The sequence below is a fragment of the Pomacea canaliculata genome, linkage group LG10 (genome assembly GCF_003073045.1).
Source record: "Pomacea canaliculata isolate SZHN2017 linkage group LG10, ASM307304v1, whole genome shotgun sequence".
NCBI lineage: Eukaryota > Metazoa > Mollusca > Gastropoda > Architaenioglossa > Ampullariidae > Pomacea > Pomacea canaliculata.
Genome location: NC_037599.1, coordinates 19,980,711 through 20,004,942, shown reverse-complemented (window position 1 = coordinate 20,004,942; position 24,232 = coordinate 19,980,711). Strand labels below are relative to the sequence as shown.

Below are 24,232 nucleotides of genomic sequence, written 5' to 3'. Positions count from 1 at the left end.
AAAGAAAAGCTGCCGTGAAGCAGGGCCGGTGCCAGAGATGATGGAGAACAGCCGATCATTAAGATAAGAGAGGACAGGGTGGTGAAGATGAAGGTTTTCATAACATTTGGCAGGAGGTCTGCGGTCGAGGCGAGATTGAATTAAGGGTTGACTAGAATGGCCGTTAATTTAAGCATCCAGTCTGCTTTGCAGCTAGTTTTTTCGGTTAAATGCTGTTTTAATTCAAACCCTCTCGTGCGCCGCTATTACTAGTGTGGTGGCCCTCGCTAAACCGCCTTCGTTACAATAATGAAGTCAGTGGGCCTACAGGTGCCAACTGTTTTTTTTAAACTCGTAAAATACAACTTTTTTGGGAGCCTCATTTTACGGAAGAGTGTCTCTGATTCTGCTTTTATTAATCGTAAATATTTTTTTTCTTTAACTTGATTTAACGGAAGTGTGTCTCAGAAAACAGACGATATATCGGATTGGCTAATATGGAATGATCTGAATAAATAAAAAATGTTAGGATGTAGCTGATCATTTTTATTGTCTCCGTGAGTGTGTGCATTGTGTTGAATAAAGAGAGATAAACACGAAAAAAGCAGAAAACAATACACGGAGGCGGATGGAATGTCCGGAGGAGGTGGTTGATGATGTTGAAGATGACTGACGAGAGCAAAGTCACAAAAAGTGGGAATCCTCCAGGAAGTCTCGTGACAGAAAAAGAAGGATAGAGAAATAAAAAATAAGGAGGGAAGTGAGCTTTTACTGAATAGGCCTGAGCCAATGTCAAGGGGAAGTGAACAACAACAATTATAATCATTAACATTAAGATTCCTGATTAAGGCAATGTACATGTTCAATATCAAAGACCCAGCCTAGATTATGAGTATTCAGAAAGTTGTCATCAACACCCAAGCAAAAAAACGACAGTAATAAAGATGAGTTGCAATTATGAGTTAAGACTGACCGCACACAGACAGACAGACAGACAGACAGACAGACAGACAGACAGACAGAAAATTGAAAGTGATATACAGACGACAGCACACAGGATATGAAGAAGAAATAAAGGACTACAGGTGGACAAATTAGCCAGACAGAGCGAGGGCTGTAAGAAAGCTAAAGAGACTGCACTTTGCAGCAGATAATTGCCAATCCAATGCCAACAGCTCTTTTAGACTCTTGGACTCCAGTCAAACGAAAACAAGAGAAACACTCACTTCACCTGGAACTCCAAGGTCGTAAATATTCTCAAGCATTCCAGACAATACCTGACTCGGAACAGTCCCGTCATGCAACATGCTTAAACTTTGAGTCTGACTTGAGATGAACAACCACTACATTCCAAAAGAAACAACTACAAAAAACGAAACTTTAAAAAAAATCTTTAGAAGCAAAATTAATTCTACCACCGGCTATGAAGGCAAGAAGGAAGACTTCGATTACAGACTACCACGTGACTGCCAGAGACCTACGTATAATACTCATATGTTAAAGGTCCTCCCTGCCCCATGTACCATAATTTTACTGTTCAATCCCCTCACCACCCTATTGTGCAACCTCCCCACACCAGTGAACTCTGTCAAACAGTAACAAATCTTCGCTGCCTACATGAAATTAAAAACTATTTTTCTTTTTTATCAGCTGAAAGTAAAAGCTCCACCTTTGTTCTTACCTTTCTAACATTTGTTGACCCTAACGAGGAAGAACGGATTGAAAGTAGTCAGGCTAGAAACACAGAGGTGTGTAAGAGGAATAGTGGAGATAGGAGGAAGGAGGGTGCGGGGAGGAGACTGGGTGGAAGGAGGAGCTGCAGGTGTGCGCGCAGGCTACCTGTACAGAAATAGAACTGTAATCGATCTCCGGCACTCACCGTCGCCAGCACGTGCTGTCCGTAGGGACAAAGATATTTTTGTATCAGCATCTTTCTATCGCTTTAATCAGCCAGGAACTTCAACTAGTTCAAGAAAGCCAGCATGAAAGACGAAAAGAAAAAAAAAAAGGATCAGACATCTCCATTGCCAACTCTAGCTTCTTCCAGAGTTTGAAGACATGTTGGACAGCAGAGAAGAATTTTTCGCTTCTTCACGATCGGCGAGTGTGGAGGTACGAGTGTTTATCACTGGCAGGTCCCTGACTGATGAACCCTAGCAAATTGTGTTCAAGCATGCAGTCAGTCAAAGCTTCAGGTTTGATACCAATGGAAAAAGGCGCTTTGCTATTAGAAAAATAATTTGAAAACAAATTATTCGACAAAGTTTTAGGGTTTTTTTTTCTGCTTTGAATAAGTTAGCTTCTGCTGGATGCAACAATCAGCTTGTGTTGACCACAAATCTTTACCGCCATTCCCCTCCCCCTCCTGCTGTTTGATCTTCAAGTTTTAATGTCTTTACTATTAGGGAAGTCTGAATGAGACTTTTGTTGCCATGGGAGACAGCAGCCAACACCATTCTCTAGAAAAGTGAGGCAAAGGTCTGGATCCTTGTCTGTTATATACAACACAGCTTGTCCTCCCTCCAGACTTTAATTAACTCGCGGATTTTGTTATTCGCCATTTCCAAGACTGATGAGACAGTCGGATTACCATCCATTGCTATTTTCTCTGTTGCTATAGCAACTTAGAGTTTTTCTCCTAGCGTCTGTTGCTGGTCTTCAAGGTGTGTTGGTGGCTAGATAACGAGTGATATGAATGTGTTTAGTTTTAGTTTTGTTCTAGATTTTTGTTTCATTGTCTTACGAGCTTTTTTTAACTTAGGCCTCCCCAACCATGCTCATAAACACAGTTTCTGTGGGCTTTTGAGTTAAGCTAAGATTTCTGCAGCTCACATCATCTACATCCTCATGACATCATCCTCGTTCCTTCCTCGCCTTGATTAGCCCATGCAGCATTCTTATCTCACCATCAATTCTCTCCCTGTCGATCACCTCTCTGTTTTCTCAAATCATCTGACTCACAACAAGAATGACCATCTGGCCATGATATTGCCCTACAGAATTTCCAGTATTTATAACTTTCACCAGCCATGGTTTTGCCCACCACGTGGAGCACGCAGGTCGGATATTAACCCTCGCCTTGACTAGAGTCCAGGGTCAGTGCCAAGAGAGACCTTGCAGAAGGTGTTGCTGGCAGCCAGGCCGTGTAGTTGCTCTGCACGTGCTGCACGTTGCGAGGCTCCAGCAGCCACAAGTAGTGTGCGCTGTACCGGCGACCTGCCGCTAGGGGGCCGGGGTTAAGTGCTACTTTCTCATTCCTCAACAGACTCAGAGACATGGCACCAACCTTCCCTACAGCCTAAGGTGACCAGACGTCCCGCATTTGGCGGGACAGTCCCGCTTTTGACCTCGTGTCCCGCCTGAATATCGGGCGGGAAGCCCAATGTCCCGCTTTCTGGCTTTCTGGCAAGTCCATCAAATGTCCCAGTTGTCTTTAAAAATCACTTTTTTCGCCGTTTTTTGACGGTGACGACACCATCATCGGCACGTGTCCCGCTTTCGCCCCCGAAACGTCTGGTCACCTTACTACAGCCTCAATGCGCGGAATGTCTCGGACTGGAGGGGAGTGAGTGGGGAGGGAGTGAAGGTGAGAATGGCGGGTGTCAGTTTACTCACAGTCACGTGCATCCTCGGCATCTCACAACGATACAAAGAACAACAGTATTCATGAAATTTCCTATTTCTATGGACATAAAAATAGCCTCCACCCCTTATCTTGTGAAAAGAATGAGAAGACAACTTTCACCTTTAGCGGCCTTGACCTTTCATGATGAACCAGGTAGACACTTTCTGGGTAGGCAAAAGGACTTTTCATTTTCAAGCCAAATGGATGAGTGAAGCTCAGACCACGTGTGTATAATCAGTTTGTATATTTATATCTGGTATGTGTATGTATCAGTGTGTATACATCTATATGGGTGTGTAGTGTCAGTGTATATAAATCTGTCTCTATCTGCGGGTATGTGTGTATCTGTGTGTTTGTGTCCATGCTTTTGATATTCTTTTTTATCAAGTACTAACATAAATATCAAACCATCGTAATCAAGATGGCTACAAAAGTTTTCAAAGCAACATGTACCATCTGACATATCAAGAGAAAGACCCAACCGAGGAATAAAAGAAAAACAAATAAAAAAACGAACAGCACCATCTAAAAACTGTTCTAAGCATGCAAGATCAAACAGAATTTATTCACTCTCACTAATTGCTTGTCGTTTTTTGTAATCGAATAAACTTATTCGTGAGCACGAACCCGGCATGACCTTTCAATCAGCTTGCCATGATCGTCCGTGTGTGAACAAAGAGATGTTCTTGAGTGAGCTGGGTTCATCGTGAGCAGGAAATAAAGATGTCTAGGTCTTCGTACCCTACACAACCAATCATAAGACTGGACACAGACATGAAGGGAAACAGGAGATGATCAAAGGAGAGCAGGACGGAATGACCGAGGGCCCATGCTATTGCAAATTAGTCCAGCATAAGACTTCTCTTTACAAAGACAAAAATCCCGACTTCCATCCAAGAGAGTCTGGGTGTGAAAAGCTCTTCTTCTGTCTTTTGACATCTCCTGGATGGCTGGTACGACTTGTAGTTCTGGTAACCTTTGCCCAAATTCAAAGGGGTTAGGATTCATTCCACAGAACTCTAAGAAGCTAAGCCAAGAATCTTCCTCAAAAAAGTTTGTTTTAAAAACAAGGCAACAAACATCCAGGTACGAGAATTCACTACAAGCGGGGAGAAAACGATGCTGAGGAATAAACCGCCAGTAATCCAGACCAGAACAGCAGCTAACTAGAGAAATGAGAAAAAAAATCAGCTCCTGTTTCTACAAAATTTCTCTAGGGCATATTGCAACAACCCTCTGATTCTCTGCTCATCTTACAGTTTGTCCTTTTCATCGGAAATTGACCAGAGATTTACTCAGGGAGGTCTGTCGCAGAAGCTATCCATTAACAGTGATTTGTTAGCACAAACCATCCTTCACAAAAGCGGGAATTGTTTGAAAGTGGTTCTTCGTTCCATCGAAAAGCTGGCACAGAGTTTACAGGAGGAAATCACTCCTTCAAAGAAGCGAAACGGGGCGACTTTGGGAGTTCTGACAGCTGAGATCCATCAGGGAAATGAAAAAAAGTGCAAACATTTGATATCTAACATTGATTTTTGTTAGAAACGGCGAAAAAACGGACTTCCAGCTACGAAGTTACCTCCCCTTTGTACAGGAAAGGGTTCAGACAGAGGTCGGTCATGGCAGACAACCGGAAGACCACACCAGACCACTTTTCATTGGACTTAAGTTTCTAATTTTATCGAGCGCTCGGAAGTTGATCTTGGACCGCACGTGACAGGTAAATAAAGGTGCACAGTGCTACCTGGCCGGCATCCAAAGTATTTTCAATTCAGAAAACTCGGCGATCATGCAAGAGAATGGTGTTCCCTGTTTCACTCGGTTTCTGACAAGGGTGGCAAGTACTCTTTACTTGAGAATTAAGGGCCGCCAGGCAAGTGTTTACACTTTGTGCAACAGTAAACAAAGCTCCTGGGTTTCTGCATTTAGAAAATATTTTTATGACCCGTGCATTAAAAATGATATGAGATGAACTGTATATAGATAAGTACAAATATTCAGAAGCCTTCTCAAAGATGATACGAGATGCATGTCTAGTGATAGACAAGCATGGAATGTAAATATGTAAATATGTAAAGGCAATGCATGGAACACATCTTCCTATTTCAAGATATGACAGGATGCGTATTAATACTTTATTAATGTTAATACTTTATCATATGAATGTAAAACAGCGGAAGGAAAAAGCAAGACGATGAATGGCAGGGCGTGTGTGTCTGTGTGTCTGTGTATGGGGGGGAGGAGGGTGGCCTCTAAGGAAGGAGAGCCTGGGGTCACAAGGAGTGTAGGACACTGCACGTGCCGTTTCCAGGCAGCCGGAAGTAATCTGCGCATGCGCACACACTCTGAGGACCAGCATGTCCAGGCTGAGCCGTTATCGACCGCCGTTAGATCGACTTCCGAAAACTGAACAAACAACGCAGCGGCTTTCTTTCATGTCCTCCCAGCATCCCACTTCCTGTTCCGATTCCAGAACTGGCGGCTTCTTCACCGGGCCTGCTTCCTGCAGCTTTTGTTGACAAGAGTTTGACCACAGGTTGGACAAGCACAGACCGCAAACGAGGCTTGTACCTCTTCTCAAGTATGTTGCTGATGACAGTGTGAGGGTCACGACCTCGTGTGGGGGCAATGATGTCAATGATCTGGTTCCTCGTCTGGCGCAGGGAGAAGTCAAGACTTGTGTGTGCAGTGTATAAACCCCGACTGATTCCTTTTTACAGGTCTTCATCATGCATCCTTCCAACTTATAGGCCGCCAAACCAACTTGTTAACTAACTTGTGTTTTCAATGATGTACGATAACATTTAGCTGACATTTTCATCTTTCTTTGATGTTTAGCTGAAATCTTTATCTCCCTCTTGATGAAGCAAAAATTTAGCCGATTTTTTCAACTCCCTCTTAATGGAAAGATGACAGCATCCTAGTGGTTTGGCCGCTCGTCTTCACATCAAACAGTCGACAGATGAAGGCTCGTCCGGTTTGTTACTGAAAAAAAACCCAAATTCCGCCCATACCCTAAAAGCATATGGTTACTGTATCTGATTTCTCAATATAGTTAAAGGGAAGCGAAGGAAGAGGGCTGCTCTTCGTTCTGCGCATGTCAGGAGTGTGGTGCACTGTCAGTGATGGATGTTAACACTCGGCAGTCAGTTCAAATACATTTGAAATATTAGCAGCTGAGCATCCTGATAGCAGGCTAATGTACCCAGACCCTATGACAACGAGGCTATGGGACTCGAAAATTGCGGGCAACTTCTGTCCAACTGTGTTGAACGAATTACTAAACAGTTCTGTTTTGTATAAAAACTGTTAGAAAGCATTTTCAATGTCAATCAAGGCAGTGATTCTTTTTCAAAGCTGTGCTCGTTTTCCAATCATTCATAGTTATCGCTGTTTGATAAATGTTTGCTTCTGTGTATATTTACAAGAAATTGTCAGGGCAGCAGGTAGAAAAGAAATGAAAACACAGCATGGACAGTTTGTACTGAATGTGAGAGTGAAGATAATGAAGATGACGAGGAACCAAGATGGTCCTGTGTTCTAAGCACTAGACTGGCAGGAGTCCTGGAGTTCATGAGGAAGGTTTGCGAGGAAGCCTGAAAGCAAGAAGTTACAGTAATGTAGCCGGAAATGGAATACCGATGGGAATTTTCTCCAATCTCCCGACCAACTTCTACATTTCAACCGCTTGAAGAAAATAAACTTTCAATAGGTGTTACCTAGTTATATATCTATAACACATTTTTGGCATATTTTCTCGAAATCAGCATGTTACAACTTAAAAGAAGCCGCATGCCAGTTCTTCCATAATGAGTTCAGCATCTACAAAGCGAGCAACAGCAGCAGACGACACACATGATTGCATTCACCTTTGTTGTCTGTGTTACCTGTCTTACAACTGATGCTTTGTGTGCAAGCAAGATGTGTTTTTATTGCTCGCTTCTGTTCATACTCTTGATTTACATTTTATGTAATTCGATCGGCCTTGCTGTAACCACACTGTGACAACACTTGCGATAACTTCTTCTGAAGTCCAATTTATCAATTTTCGAGTGCACCTGGAAAAGTTCAATTTCGTTTGATCTCACTTCCATGTAATTTCCTCGCTCTTCGATTTCTTATCTCCCTTTGTAGCCTCTCCAAGGCATCAGTCAGGTAAAGTGTAAAGCAATGCACAAACTAAATAAATTTACAAAAATCTACTTAATATTGATTACTAAAACATTAGGAATTTATTACATGGAGTGTAGTTTGACCTGAGAGACCTGAAGGGCCGAGCGAGGGATTTGAAATTACTTTTATCTTCATTGATTTTTCGCTGACGTTGGCACTATCAACCTCTGTGATAAATAATCTATTACTGACTTCTCAATAAAAGAGCTACACAGTGAAAAGAAAATGAAAGAAGAAACAAGGTAGACAGACAGAAAAACGAAACATGAAACGGAGACGAAATAAAGAAAGAAAAAGGGAAGAAAAGACAGAAGGAGGAAATGATTGAAAGAGGGAAGAAAAAAAAAATGAAATAAGAAATAAAAAAAGAAAGTTGAGTCTGGCGGTTGGGATCTGAAAGGTTCTGCGTGAGCGGTATGACAACATAACATGGTGTTGACAAGGATTTGCATTGCTCTGTTTGCTTTTACCTCGCGAGCAGCGACAACAGCATCAGCCAACAGACAACAGCGCGCGCGCTGACGGCGGAGCGATCTTCGTCAAGGCAGCGGCCACATACCTGGCCTGTGATGCCCAGTACATTCTCAGGCAGGTGGGCCGAAGTCTTGGGAAGAAACATGAAAAGGGAAGGCGCTCAAGACTTCAAACCCTCGCGCACAAGGGTGATAACTGGTGGAGGGCGATTCTAACGGCGTTAATGGCGCGATGACGTTGTTGTACGTGGTTAGTACGTGAACGACACGGGTAGACGAGAATCGCATTTGGCAACCTTTGCACTTTGACCTGGCGTTGTGTCGACAATACTATGAATATGAGCACAGTGGCCGTCTGTAGACTCTATGTATATGTTTATACCGATGGTGTAGGCGGAGGTCGGTCCTTCGTAAGATGTTGACTTATGCGAGCTGATTGGACGAGTTCGTATTTTGAGAGCAGTATACTCGTATTCCTAAATCTGCCATAAATATATAAATGTGACCTATGACTCAACAAACACGTGGTCCCCTATCAGGGTCACCACCATCGTGAAATGTCCAAGCGATAAGGCGGCTGACGTCTGCTGGTCTGGCTCGTCTCAGCGGGGTCATCGTGCCCTCATCAAAGGTCGATTAGATATGGCGGAACGTCTCCACGGTAAAATGTATCAGTTTGCCTGCTTCCTATGACAAATATCATCGCTGATTGCCTGCAACTGTTGCCAGGTGACGGCCGGAATATTGGATTTTTTCGGCGGCGTCGATGCCACATCTGCCAAGCATCTCCACTGAGCTCCCTTGTTCCTGGCATCGAGCGGGGTGGACTGATGGAGGCTGTTTGTGGTCGCAGCTTGAGAAGAACAAGAAGTCTCCAGCGTGCCACAACTTATCTCCATTATCAGTTTACATGTTACTCGGGGTAAAATGTATCCGTCAATAAAGAAAGGGCTAGAACAAAAAAATAGAGGAAAGTTTTCGAATATTCGTGACCCTTGTTATTTTGAAAGTAGTGATAGACATTATGTGTGTTTGCATGCACTGACACACTCCTTCCACTCCATTAACCTTTCCTTTCATCATCGAACATCGACAGCGCATGCAGAGTTTGGGTAAATGTTAGCATCAACGAGACTAACCGAGGAGAGTGGCTATCAAGAGTCTTTCCCCCTTCCCTAAAGAACCCCTCATACCGCAACACACGATCCACCTGCAGTTCCATTACGGCAAACAGCACGAGAATGCCCCCACGTAGCACTCACTTCCGGTGCAGCCTGACCTCTAACCTGTAACTCCGAAGAACGCGTGGGCACAACGAGATCATCACTTGCCGGTGACACAAGCTGTGGTAGAGAGCTGCACTAGAAAAGGACGAAGAGATCTCTTTTCACAGGTTTTAGAGGCATTACGACCCTCGCCTCCACAAATAATAAATAATGAACTAATCCTGTGATGGGTATGTCTCCATCAAGATCCTCATTGAGTGCATGGTGAAGTGGGAAAAGAGAATCTGCATACAGACACTTGTTCAAAGCACTTAAACTTTTTTTCTATCTAAACGAAAACAATACTGATGTTTTAAGGAGGAATTATTAAAATAGAGGAGTGACAACTGAACTTCTCGAACAAATATCTCTGGTTCAGGTCAGCACTAGCTCCTGTTGACACTCGTCTCCGAAGTCTCGGTGACAGCAATGTCACGTGATAGGTTCATGAAGTGAGTTCTGAATACGCAAGACGATCAAAGAAAGGTTCCACGGTAGCTCGCAGGTTTCACTGTCAGTTCACTGAACACCCCCCTCCACCATAATAAAATTACTTATTCAGTTTTCTTTCTGAATTTCTGCATCTTTTCCGCTCAGAGGTCAGCGTGGGTCAGGGCTGCTATTAGCATGTGAAATGAGCCAGCATTGCCATTTTTCAGCAAACTTTTCTCTGCGACGGTTTCCTCATCGACCGGTATTACCCAAACCATTCTTTTTTTCCTTCGCCAGGTATCATGGGAATATAAAACACTGAAGTGACAGGCCGCCCGCAGGGGGACCGGCATAGAAACAGCCACAGACGGTTTGATATCAAACCCAGATAAGAAGTGATACCCTAATCGAACCTGACTTTGCATAAAGTTGTCCTTAAGGGATGTATTATATGTCTTTACATATTAAGTTATATATTAGTAAAGATTGGAGGAATTGGTAGATGACTCATCTGAAAAGACTTATTCGCTTGAAGTCCTTAACCTTCATGGGAGTACGGAATGAAGATGTAGGATGTTCAACATGCTCAGAGCTCGGATATGGAAGACAATAAGAGTCTCTTTCCACTGCTTTCACCATCTCTGGTAAGTCGGGTACCCTTTCCCCGGTTGTCGACAAGGCAGGTTAATCCAGCAACTGACCCAAGCAGGAATCGAAGGTTTCAACCTTCTGCTCCATTACTAATCACTAAAAGGCCGTAGCCCTAACCAGCCACCAGGGTTCGCACCCCAATCCACCAGAGAAGTAACCCCAGCCTTAACCACCCCGGGTCAGTTACTGCTCCTAGTCCTGACACCCAGCACTCACTGAGTAGTACTGAGCACCGGGCCCACAGCCACAGAGCCTCATTTAAACGCTGGTAAGTTCACAGAAGGGTTGGAAAATGACAGATATGAGGCTGAAGGAGGTTGTAGCCCTGCTAACAACCTTCTCTCACGGCTGGGTAATCGTAGAAGGAGCAGAACCACCTGACGGAAACACTCGCCGAGACCGTCGGCGATGAACCGCTGGCAACGAGGCCTCGGCTGTCACGCCATGACAGATCGTTTCACTTCGAGAAAACCGCGATTAAACGTGAAACAAGCTGGTGCTTCCCACAGACGAAAGGCAGGAGGCGAGACCTGAGGTGGCCCAGGAACCGGACCGATAACATCACCGATCGCCTCATCAATCATTCACGAGACTTCGCCGAGAAGCAGTAGATGAATCCGACGGCCTGCGTGGGGATGCGTCAAGGTCGTTAACTCTCCTCTTCAGTCAAAGGGAGTTAATTTTTGTGTTGCATCTCGTTTGCAACAGCTTCTTGCTGGCTGGTGACTCACCTTAAAGCATCACTGTCCATTTACACCCTTCTCCATAGTCATGATTCACCGTTACAGAGACCTGATCATTGACGACACATCTCTACAAACTGCGTGACTCACCGTGACACAGCCATGACCATCAAAACTTCCCAAATGAACGAGGCCCCTAGCGAGCGGTTAATTTTTTTTACTCCGTTACTCTTAAAATGCTTTACCATTCAGACACTTCAAACATAAAAACTTCTATTATTGCATTTACCATTTTCCAGCAGACTGACAATGCCATCCACGCTCGACTTCACTGAGTGGAGGTTGAGTAGACAATGTTTCGACCAGAAGTCGCTGAAATCTTAATTGTTGATGAAGTGATTGGTTATTAACCAGCTCTTAAATTCTGATTACCCCTCCTGTGAAAAGTTCACATCAACAACTTTTCAAAGCTAACAGCGCACAAACATTATGTTACAACCAGGTAACCGATACTTCTTTCGAGATATTATTAAACCGTAGACGATCGAAAGTAAAATAAACCGCAATAACAACGAGGTTGTATCCAGAAAAATATGCTTCACCTCTCTTGCCTCTTAAACACAGAACAAACGGACATGTCCAACAAGTGGGACTGACCATCAACTCAATATTTCTGCTGCTGGCCTGCTGCTCTGACGTCAGAGGCGCTGGGGTGGCGGGTGTCGGAGCGCAGACTCAAGACCGTTCAGCAACGGGGTATCGATCAGAGACCAGTCCCAGATCACCCAGGGACATGGCGCTCTCGCTGGTGGTGGTGGTCGTCGTGGTGGTGGGGTGTCGGCCTCCTGTCTGGGAGATTATCTCCGAAAAAATACATGAAAGCGGCGCCCCGCCAACCGCGGGCACCCAGGGTTATGGCAACACAAACCTGTCACAAGTGAGAAAGAGGCTTCATTGATCGTGACTTTCTGCTTCCCTAAGGTTAAAGGCTCACATAAAGGGCAAGCTGTCCAAGAATGTGCCAGGAAAACCACTTCAAAGGATGTATCACAATAACGACACAATCTCCAAGAATTATTTCGGGTAGTTTGGGCCCCTCTCCCCCAAAGTCATGGCTTAATGATTTTCCTGTCAAATAAAAAGTCTGGGTTGAAACTTTTCCTTCGGTTCATTCGAACTAGACTGTAGTTTGTTTTTTTTTATAAATCTGATGTCAACAGTTGCTATACAGATACCTCACATCAGCCATGATGGTTGAATTTCACACCGTGTCAGCAGCCAACGCTTTATAACGAGATATCTTACTTCTTTGGACTTATCCCAAAAATATGTGATGTCGAGCAATATATTTTGATGCCAGCTGCATTTGACATCGAATACAAAATCCAACCTCCTATCGAACGTTGCTGACCTTATGATGTGAGGTCAGGCTGTACTGATGTTCATCAACTATACAACGGTGCTGGCAGTTAACGGTTAAAGCCGGAAATAAACTTCATGAGCGGACAGTGAACACTGCTTGTTTCATCAGATGACAGGTCACATGAAACTGTGATCATTTCTCATCTAAGGATATCAAAGAGACTATTTGTAGCCCACCCGCAGTGAGGGTCGTCTATAAACTTCACGTCTGCTCAGCGATAATCGATAACGAACCGCCTGCGTCTGGGTCGACACAGACCTGCGCCCACCTCCCTACCTCTGGTGTTAAAAAACTACATCCACGGCGCAATACCGGCTGAGGGAAACCGAAGAAAATTCCAAGGAATTATTAAGGATGTTGATCTGAACCAAGAAGACTGGAAGCTTCCAGGCATCCTTTACTTACTGCACTCAGGCGTTTTTTTTTTTTGTTTTTTTTTATCGACACAAATGTTGCCCATGTTCTCGAAGGTAGAGTAAGTCGGATATGAGTTGACCTCTGACATCAGATACAAGAAGAAAGAATGCGATATATTTTAAATGTTTGAAATCACAGGTTTAAAAGATGGCCAACATAACATCTTAGGATTGTGACCATCGTATGGCGGGCGACATGACACGACTACTTCACTTCCGCCGGCCAACAAATTCCGTTTTCATCTACTAAATCGCTAAACAAATCGACAATTTTACTTATAGCTTAGTAACAGTGATATTTTACGTGTCTGATGGAGCAAAAATCAAATAAAACAAACAAAATGCCGAGAATATTAGGAATTTGTTAAAAGTCTGACATAATTTGCAGCTCGGGTAGAAACAAAAACAAACAAAACCAACCCAGAGTGATATATCTTGTGTGGACATACTGGAATAAGAAGCACCAATGGATACTCTTACTGCTAAAATAACTTGTAGTAAACTTTCTAAATGACTACTAAATCATGTCTTTCGCCAATTCTCTTGCCTTTCTTCACCCATATCTATCATCGGTTGAATAGTTTGCGGGTTTATTGACTGTCTGCTCCGCCAGACACAGTCATTGACTTCACTGACTGCCGTCTGGGTGTGAATAGTAACCTGCCAGCATCTCCCCCTACCCAGCTACTACTACTTGATGTGTAGGGAAATAGTCGATTGATACAGACACATCTACTTTCCTAACAACCACTGCGACTGATGCAGGACATGGAGGGGATCGGTGGAGGTGACAACGAGGGTTCAAAATGCCGAGTGTTCTAACCTCGCGGGAAGTTGAAGCAAGAGTTAAGCCGTTGAGGTTCAAAACAAATACTACAACAGTTAGTTTCACGGAGAAGGCCGGAGATCAACACAAAATGGCGGATGTTTCCTGCTGTAAGCCAGGCTGATCAAACTGGCTTCCCGGATCTCTCGCTGCATTCTGTTGCCAGCTCCTCGCCAGCTATCGGACAGCATCTTACGTAACCTCTGACCCCGCAAGACGCTGCGGTGAGGTGAAGTCTCTATCTCTGCCTGACGAGGAGCAGATAAGCCTCCCGCCTTTCCTGCCGCACAGAGACGGACCGGAAGCAGTAAGGGTGCTTCTATAATTCTGTAATGCAGGTGCCAAAAATGCGAGCTTTGGGGTCGATGGAAAACAGAACGACCGCCATTGTTGCCCACCTGAACCACAGAAATAAGCCGGTCGCCAACGGGGGGAAGGAGGAGTTTACTCGCCGTTGAAGAAAGGTTTTGTTTCAAGAAGTTAAAAAAATACATGAAAAGCCTCGATCACTAAATAATTACAGACTGGCATGAAAACACGTGATAAAAGGACGATGATATACTCTCCATTCTTTACAATGATGCAAGAAATAGTCGTGTTCTGTTTACAGTGATGCGAGTAAGTAGTCTCATACACTTACAATGATGCCAGTATGTGGAGAAAGCCACCAGCAGACGCCTCAGGGGGAAGATGAATGAGAGACAAGGATAGGATCAACAGCGGCAAAGAAAAACAAAATGATGGACAAAATAGAATTTGATCGCACTGCAGACTGCTCCAGGTCCCGTAAAATCTCGAGGTAAGGGGAAGGGACACCACTGATGCTTTCTGCATGAGAATAAACATTTGACCAACTTAAATGTGAAGCAGTGTGTGTGTGTGTCTGTCGGGTGTGAGTGTGTGTTGGTGTGTGTATGTGGCGGGTGTGTGTGTGTCACAGGTCTCATCACATCCACACTTTTTATTCCATCCCCACAACATTGGCGAGACTATTCATTTCGAAGACGATAAGATCATAGGTTGCTGCTCGGAATCATATTATTTTTTATGTTTTTATGTTTCTTTTCTGATGAAGCAATCGCTACGCGGAAGAAATTGATATTTGTCTTTTACAATGGCGGCCAACACCATAATCTGAGAGAATATGACAGCGAAAACCAGGGAGGGAGGGTCAACAGGGAGATAGTGAAGAAGAAAGCTGGCACAGAAGGGGATTTCAGAGAGAGAGCCAAGGAGCCGCTGACCTCTTCCTTCACCAGAATCGTTGGGCCCCTGTTGCAGAAGAACTGCCATTCTGTGGAGCCAGGGGAAGTAATGTTCCATTGTTCCCTTACACTGACTCCACACTAGAATAAGCTTAATTTAAAAACAATGTGGTAGATTGATAAATTATTGACAATAAAATCACAGCTAGGCATGGACGACAGCAGTGGGAAACACCCCGAGAGAAACCGGAAACCCTGGATAATACTTAATACTAATTGAAATATAAAAGAATAATGCTGACATAGAATTATTAACTAGTCATATCTATTATCATGAAATTACCATGAATATACGGACAAACTTTTCAATGTACCAAAAAATTCTATATGGTGAATGGATCGTTTCAGAGATAAACTGTATTTTTACAACGATACCAAACTGAATGAACTTGTCAAAGACAATAGTTAATAAACCATTGTTTTCTCCCCTTATGCGAATCGTCCAACCGTTGCCTCCTATTAAATGAGCCTTGCAGGAGATTCATGAACATATTGGCAGAGATAGCACACAAAATAATCTGTTAGTCTCGCTATCAGTTTCTTACCATGCTCCAAGAGCAAGGAACGAAGCTGAAAGGAAGGGGAGATAAGTTTCCTTGAATAGCGGAGCACTCGCCAAGGCTCTGCTCTCTTTCCTGATTTAAATCAGACTCAATTTATCTGACATGGATTACCTGCCCTGCACCTCCTTCGGCGTATACAATGGTGGCAGTTAGTGTTGTAGTTAATTTCTGAGAGACAAACTAATTGTGTTGGCGATACACTTACCTCGCCCTGAGGGTCCGTCTCCTTAGGGTATTGGCGTTTAGGGTTATTTTACAGACAGATTGTGAAAACTTTATATGATAGCAGAATGGTGGAGGAAATGAATGATTTTTATGAGGAAATGTTTAATACTGACACTAAAAGAAGGCCGGAAAGCACGCACTCACACCCTCAGAGCTTCTCCTCATTGCTTGGCTGGGTTCGCTTCCGCTTCGCCATTCGTTGTTCCAGCAGGTTCATGGTTCATACTCACAACAAGGACAGACGATGAGCAGGTAAGGTGTGAGCAACTCAGGTGAGGAACAGGTAAAATCTGGAGCAGCTACGGTCAGGTAAATGGTGGTAGGGACAATCGCTAGCAGACAAGTTATTTTTTTTCTCCAATCTTTTGTTTCTCTTTCGCCTCGTAGGAATTAATGCCAAGAATGCATTATATAAATATAAAACAACTATTTATCTGCATTTCGACATTTCTATAATTAGACACACACAACAGAGAACACTCCCACAGAAAGTCAGAAATAAGGTTGCATGACAGAGGGAGATAAGGACTTCGCTGTTTTGGGAAACAGGTTGCGTGGGATGCTCACATAAGTTGGTAGAGAAGAGACCTCGGTAACACCACGTGATGGTGTAGAAGAGATGCCGGTATCACCCCATCCATATTTACCTGTACGTGGAATGTGAAGGGAGGAGAAGGATTATACAGACTTGCCACCATCCCCCAACCCTCCCGTCAGGCGCTGCTGGTGTATCGATCACCGACAGCCTCGCTAGAGCTCGTGGAGCCGGATGTCGGCGGATGGCAATCTGTCACGCAGGTGAGGTGTCAAGGTGTCAGGAACATGCAAGGGGCGCCGCTCTTCACTCACCTTGCACTGCCAGGGTCTGACTTTGAGGTACAAACCCGTGTCTGTGATGGTGATGAGCTGTGAAACAGAACCCACAGCCACTTCGTGCACAGCACGGCTGTGACTCTTGATGATTAACTGACATTTAGGTCGCCTATGAGATGCACTTGACCACCTTCTTACTTCTCCAGGTGCAAAATTAAGTAAGCAAGCTGCTGTGGTGCGTGGTGCGATAACTGGGGTGGGGGTGGGTGTTGTGTAAGACTGGAGAATGAGATAGAGGAAGAGCTAAATTTAGACTTGCTGAACCGGAAGGCAAGGTTGGCCGAAATGTAACCGAAGCTACCCAACCTGTTGATGATTTTGTCGTCAGGTAGCTACAGGTAGTTCTTTCTGGAGTCGTGATGTGCTGACTGTGGAACATCGTGACATGGTCACTCCAGTTTCATGACCATCTACTCCAGAAACAAACTTCCTAAAGTTGCTGATGATGAACAAGAGTTTAATAAATATGAGTCATGGGCTGTGACGGCCACAACAACACCCCAATCTGAGATTATACCCGATGATCCTCCACCAAGCTGGAGGACTTTGTAAGGACCGCTCTCTAACTCACCGAGTGTGAATGTCAAGGGGTTGTGGTCGAGTACAGCCAAGTGGCTCCCCACAAAATGTAGATAAAATAATAAAACGCTATGTAAGCACCTGCCTGTCACAGGTCGCATGTTGAGAACGATTCATCTGTGTGAAAAGTTGTTAACAAATTGTTATTGCGACGCACCCTGGTGAGGGCAGATAAGCCTTTAGTTTCCCGAAGCACACTTAGCTGTGTAAACATACGGGTATCCATTGCAGCTTGAGAGAACACAACACCAAAACAATTGAAATCTCGGCTGTGGATGAACCAGATGTACAAGGTGAGATAATTACAGAAGAAGACGAAAATTTGTCATATTCTATTACCTTCCCACATCCCAAGAAACAAGAGTTATCTGCCGTGTCGTGAGCTCTCTTAACCCTTGACCTCATGTACCTGCATTACAAATGTTGAAATTGAAGCTATAAAAATATTTTACATTTTTTTTTTTGTTTTTTTTAACCCCATGATGTATGATGGAGATAAAAACACGTGATCACATTATCAAAAGAGGAAGGATTGTGGTTAGGAGGACAAATATTGGTCCTGACCTCTTGGAAACAACAATTCCAAAGACAGACATAAGGGAAAACTGAGGGTGGGCGAGGGGACTAACAGAATCAAGAGGTCTCAAGGCCGCCCACTGCATGGCGGGGTGGAAGGAGTTGTTATTGTGCATGGCTGCTTTAATGTGCAGCAAGCCAACTGCTCGCCAGCTGTTGCAATGGTATTGCCAAACACGTGCGTGCGAACGTGGACCACGAGGGCGAAACTAAACGCGCGTGATGGTGCTCAACATGTCCCCACACTCAGCAGTTATGTAGACCGAGGCAGGTGATCGAGGGGAGGTGAACGCTCCTTTTAGCTGTTCTGGCGCGTAGGAATACTATAAATACATCCGCACACACCGCACCACCATCAGGGAAGGAATTTTTTCATTTGCCCCCCTTCCCACACCAGGGTGCTTAGGAACCGCCAAGGGAAGCGGTCGAACTGTTCTTCGCTCGTGCTGCACGACAGACTGAAAACGAGGCGCTGTGCCAGATTACGCCGCTTGAGAGCTCCCTCCCAGAGGGCGCTAGCGACCTGGCGCCGGTTTTGCGGGCTCTCTCGCCATCGCTATTCTGTTTGTCTTTTAAAAAAAATTCCTTATAAGACCAAAAGTTTACTTGAATAAAGTACATATCGATTTTGGAACGCATTTTCTGTATATGTTCCTGCGCGTGTGTTTGTCTGTGTGTTCGCTGGTTTCCATTTTAAATAATGTTGCCAATGCAGTCAAAATTTGTACACTGTGTTGTTTACTGTGACTGGTTACTTTAATGTTACAAAGTACGGGGAGATGATTAATTAGTTGATTGAGCGGCTGTGTAGACCACACTCTCCGTTACTAGAGTAACGAGAAACTAAACGGCGAATGCGTACAGGTACTCCATGTTCCTCCTCCCCTCATAAAAAAGGAGGGGCTTCTGGGGGCGGAGGAATAGATCAGCAATAGCGAGTGATGCTCGGACTGCCCCAGGCCAGGTTGGGGAGGAGGCAGGTAACATCTATGCAGGGGATGAACAGCAGAGAGGAAGGAGGCGCGTGAATGAAAGTGAGTGAGAAAGGCACCTTTCCTTGTAGAACTAGGTCTCGCGCTATTTGCACAGGAGTAGTCCACCTGCACGTGCACGGAAAGTCACTGTGCGTGCGTGTGTTTGAAAGTCACTGTGCGTGTGTGTGAGAAAGAAAAAACTTTCATACGTCTTATGCGCATTTATGCTGAGTTGTGAGAGCCTAGTACCACGTGACCACATGTCTCGCTGGACTGGTGTCGAACTGTGCCAGACATGCCTGGAGGGAGAGAAGAAGAGGTGAGAGAGGAGGCGAATGTGAACAGCGGGTAGTGACGTGTTTGACGAGTGAACAAGCAACTAAACTTTTGTCCCAGAAGCTAATTTGTTTTCACATATTCACCGGGAAATCAATTTTAAATACACATCTTTCTCCCTCGTGTTGTATACACTGTGTGTGAGCAGGTTGCTGATCCGTGAAATTTATTGCGGAGGTTTTCACAGGTATAAGTCTAATGTTACAGGTCTCACGGGGTACACACAACACACACACACCCTTCTACCCTCCAAAGCACACAACAGCTTTCACACCATACCTGTGCTGGTGTCACTAACAACCTGCTAGATTCACATCAACGACAGTGAAAACATGTCAACGAATAAGTTCATTCACAGGGCGGGTACCGCCTCGATCTGTGTTGTAACTGTTATTGTCAGGTGAGAAAAGTGTTTTCGCTACCTGTTCCCTGCACACCTTGCTCGGGGTACAAGGGGCGAGGTCACACAGGCATTCAGTGCTCGCCAATAACATTTTCTGCAGGTGTAGCGGTTACGATACAGTACAGGTGTATCAGAGTAGACTCAGGTGTTATTAATTTTTAAACCAGTGATGTGCATGAATATTTTGATGATGATTTAGCAGATCAGACATAGATATAATAAGGCTGAGGACAGCATGTCCCTCTCTACCAAACACAGGTCAGAACCAAAGCAGATTTCGATTTCGATTAATTGTCTGCGGTGGCTTTAGGTGTAGTTGAGTCACCTGGATAAAAGTACACAAACAAGGTTGTGTTTCGCCGAGTGTCCGCAAACAATAGCTGTACACGTACATGCAAACATTTCAGTTTAGACGGATGTTAACGAAAATAAGCATGACAAAATATAGGAGCACATAAGATAAACATGTCAGTAAGTCAGCATGAGTGTACACCGACTGCCACCAGCTCATGCTTCGGATGCTGATAAGTGGACAGGTGTCGCTTGGAAGGTGATGTGAGGCCGAGACTGCAGCTGATACTGCGAGACGATAACAGCAACGATGATATGGTGATGGTAATGTGGGATAACAACAACGATGATATGGTGATGGTAAGAAGGAAAGAAAGAAAAGAACAAAGTATGGTACTGATGGTAGAAAAATGATGAAGGAGATGATGATGATGATAAGGATGGCGATGATGGTGACAATAATACCGACAAAGAATCACTACCTGTTGGCGACTGTGGTCTGTACAACCGGGGGAAAGGTAAGTTTGTCCAAGGTGCTGATGGTATACTCCTCGTCTCTGCCTGGCCCGTCGATGTACTCCTTGTACTCCCCATACTCCTCACCGACCTGCTGCCTTCTCAAGAACACCAACTCTTTGTTGCCATGGAGATCAGCATTATTTTCTCCGCCTTGAAAACTCAATTCTTTCCTGGCTCTCGGGCTTTCGTGAGAGTTCATGAGACCGCTGCTCACGTCACCGATCCCATCTACGTCATCGCTGTGTTGCCGACGATGCCGCGACTCGCTGACGTCATGAATGAGCATGACGCTGGTGGAGTCGCTGATTCGCACACGCTTCTTGCCCGGTGACGTAGGTCCGGGGCAGAGAGACAGGCGCTCGGGCGAGTTGTCCAGAAGAAGGGGAGATAAGGGCCGGGTGATGCAAGAGTGCAGCTCAGGTTCTGCTTCTACAGTTTTGGGGTCAGGAGGCCCGTTAACGGCCATTTCTGGGTCTGGTGGCAACATCACTACAGTTCGTGGTTCGGCAAGATTTATTTCTTGATCTGTCCGTTTGGTGGAAGGTCTTTGATGCACGAGGTCACAGTCACACAAAGCTTTGAGACTGTGGGTGAGTATCGGAGTGGCTCATCCTGACAAATACTGTCAACGGTCGGAATGGTTTCAGAACTCGCCAAACATTACGAGCTTCACAATTAAACTAGCGCAGCTTCATCCATGACAGGTATACTACTTTTGATGTCCAGCTACTTCATTCTCTTCATTATATTTCTAAACCGAAGCATGAAAACATGATCCTCAACTTTTAAAATCAGAATTCAGTTTTAATACAGGTACGTTACCCGATTGATGAGCGAATCGCCTGTCAACATGTCACCCGGATGGGGATACGCACGATTTTCTGCGTCACCCGACTCGGAAGCCCAAGAAACCAGTCACAGCATCTCTTTCACTTTCTCGTAGGCAGACAGATGTACGAAAACCCCCCGGTCGAGCACTGGTACACTTTTGGTCAGGGTTAATAGGTACTGTCAAGGCCACAGCTACTACTGAGCACGCGCTCAACGGTCCCGGTGACCCGGCGAGGAAACCAGGAAACGAAGGAAGACGACTTTTTTGCGGGTTGCTCCTAAGGCGCTCCTGTTCGCTGGACGCATGTATAATTATTCAAGCAGCAGCTTAGTCCCCCCCTGTGAGGCAGCCCTCGCTAGCCGCCCCGCAGCATGGCAGGAATACGAAAAGTTTGGGGAGGCGACTGAGCGGTGCAGTTGTCGGACAGCGGCGGGTCCCTCTTCGATACTCGACTGCGGGATCAGCCTTGTGAGCGCGAGGCGGTGCGCCCGCCGCAGTCACCCCGCAGTTTGCGTGCAGCCGCTGAGGTAAGTTGCAAGCACTCGACGGCGCCTCGCTCGGTCGATCTGCACGCGCCCTGCGCTGACGTGACGCGCTCATCCCGCTGGGTGCGAGCATGACTGTGTGTCGGCGCACAGCGCACGCACGCACACACACATGCATACACGTGCACACGCACAGTTTTACACAATCTTTCGTGCGGGTAGGCACTCACACAGAGCCGTGGGGTGGTGGTGGTGGTGGTGGGGGGGGGGAGAAGATTCCACTAGTTCTATGAATAGCTTTCATTTTTTTTTCAAAAGAAAAACCTGTTCTGTGTGCGAGGAGCGCTTTATTTGTCCTGAACGTTGCGAGAAGACTAGCTGTGACAGTTTTGGAGAGTTCAGCTGTCGCCCGGAGGTTTATACCTGCAACTGCCACCCCTTCGCCCCGGGCTCTGACCCATGCGGGGCACAGAACTGCACCAAGTCGTGTTCAAGTCCCACTTCCCCCTCCCATAAAAACAAAAAAGTCTCCCTCAACCTAAGAAGTTTTCCTCGAAAAAATGGCGACTTGCTTTTCGTCTCTCGCCCCGCCCCCCTCTCTCCATCCTACTTCTGAACAGACATCAATGTGTTTGTGTGCGTGTGTGTGAGAGAGAACGAGCACGCACAAAGATCAAAGTAAAATATTTCTAACTCTGGGGACGAAGCCACCTGCTGCGACACTACCACAACAGTCGACCTGATAACAACTCGTCAACGAGCTCGCCAGGTGAAGGTCAACACACGATCAAAAACATTTATCTATCTGACTTCCAATGCCCTTTGACCCGGAATTCGGCGCGTACACAACGTCATATCGTCCGCACTGCTTGCAATGTGGCGCACCTCTGTTGAACGATGGAGGGCCACGGTCTTTGAAGCTGCAACCTCGGCGGTTTGGCAAGTATGTCCAGGCGAAGAGTGAAATTCTCTAGAAGTTGCCCAGATGTGAAAGGTATAAGTTCGAAATGAGGAAACGTGAGGAACTTCGTCGCGAAATTTCTGCTTCGCAATCTTGATGAGCTAAACTCTAAAAATAAACATCGTGCCGAGAGCTGGACGATAACCAAACCTCGACCCTGACCCCTGGTGACGCCCTCGAGAAAGCCCAATAACACCATCAGGAGTCTCGTGAGGTTGACAAGTACATCCACATCACACCTGAATGCGTGAACATATTTCAATAGTGTTCCTGTGAGGGGGTCATTCACTCTGTTGTTGATGATGACGACGATGACCGTTTATTCCGTTGATGATGATGATCCGCTCTGTGACATCTTACAGGCGACCTTTTATATGCAATCACCAATAAACAAAATTTTAAAAAAATCCTCAACAGATTGGGGACTGCAGTAGACATGTACAGTCAACAGAAAGGCGTTGATGTCTATGGACGGATGTGTAAAAAGGAGGTTGAATGGGTCAAGGACTATGTCAAAACATCCAACAGTCAAGAAATCTGGGTCTTGGCTGAAAGATATAAAAAATCAGAGTGAGCCTTATTTTTTACCTACCTATTCCATTTGTCTATCCCCGACAACAAACCCTGTATGTATATTTCAAACCATTGACTGCATTGTGAATGAAAAATGAATGAATCTTCATGTATCTATACTTTACCCGTTGACCGCAGACTAGCGCAAAAAAAAAAAAAAATAAATAAATAAATAAAATTTAAAAAAATTAAAAAAACAAACAAGCATGTCAGTAGGTTCGTATATTAGCTGCTATATTGCAGGCTACTTTAACAACTTCACGATAGTCTATATATATATATAGATAAATGTATTGTGTAGACAAATGAATACATCTGATGATGGAAGTATATATGATGTAGACAGATGAATAACTCAAGATACAAATGAAGAAAGAATCACATGTAAGAATGCATCCTAAGGAAAGAAGGTTAGTAAAAGATGGTCAAGGTAAACTATAATTTCAGGACAGACTCAACTGTCTAAAAACTGTGGCATGGTCACGTGATAAGCACACTGCGGGCAACGTTCAGACAAGGCGCTGCCCGGGGTCCCCAGACTGAATGTTACTACACTGAGGCCCCAGTGGTGCCGGGCGGGCGCACACCAGCCTGCAGGCGGTGCCAGAACAGCTCCCCCCCAACATCGACATCTGCCATCAGCTGCCGCTGCAGCCTTTCCTTGCCTCCGTGTGAGACAGACGAACAATTTCGAGATGGAAAGCTGTCTTCCACTGGCTGCTTGCCAGGCCGATGAAAAGATAACCTCCTCAAGAATGTGGATATAATGATTTCTATTTTTTAACCATGAGGCTTGATGTGGGGAAGGGGAGGGTGGGGAGGAGGGGTGAA

At 45.0% G+C, this 24,232-nt stretch overlaps 1 protein-coding gene across 3 annotated transcripts in view; it reads right to left on the bottom strand.

The window, feature by feature from the left end:
- Window positions 1-24,232, bottom strand: part of LOC112573113 — a 95,629-nt gene that overhangs the window by 40,406 nt on the left and 30,991 nt on the right. The window contains exon 1 of one of the 3 annotated variants that reach the window (XM_025253158.1): window positions 20,514-21,880. The exons of 1 other annotated variant lie outside the window; for it this stretch is intronic. In XM_025253158.1, coding sequence (XP_025108943.1) covers window positions 20,514-21,037 — 524 coding nt within the window. In that variant the 5' untranslated portion in view covers window positions 21,038-21,880. Of the gene's footprint in view, window positions 1-20,513; window positions 21,881-24,232 lie in introns of those variants that run through there. One more of the 3 variants, XM_025253159.1, reaches the window with a different exon arrangement.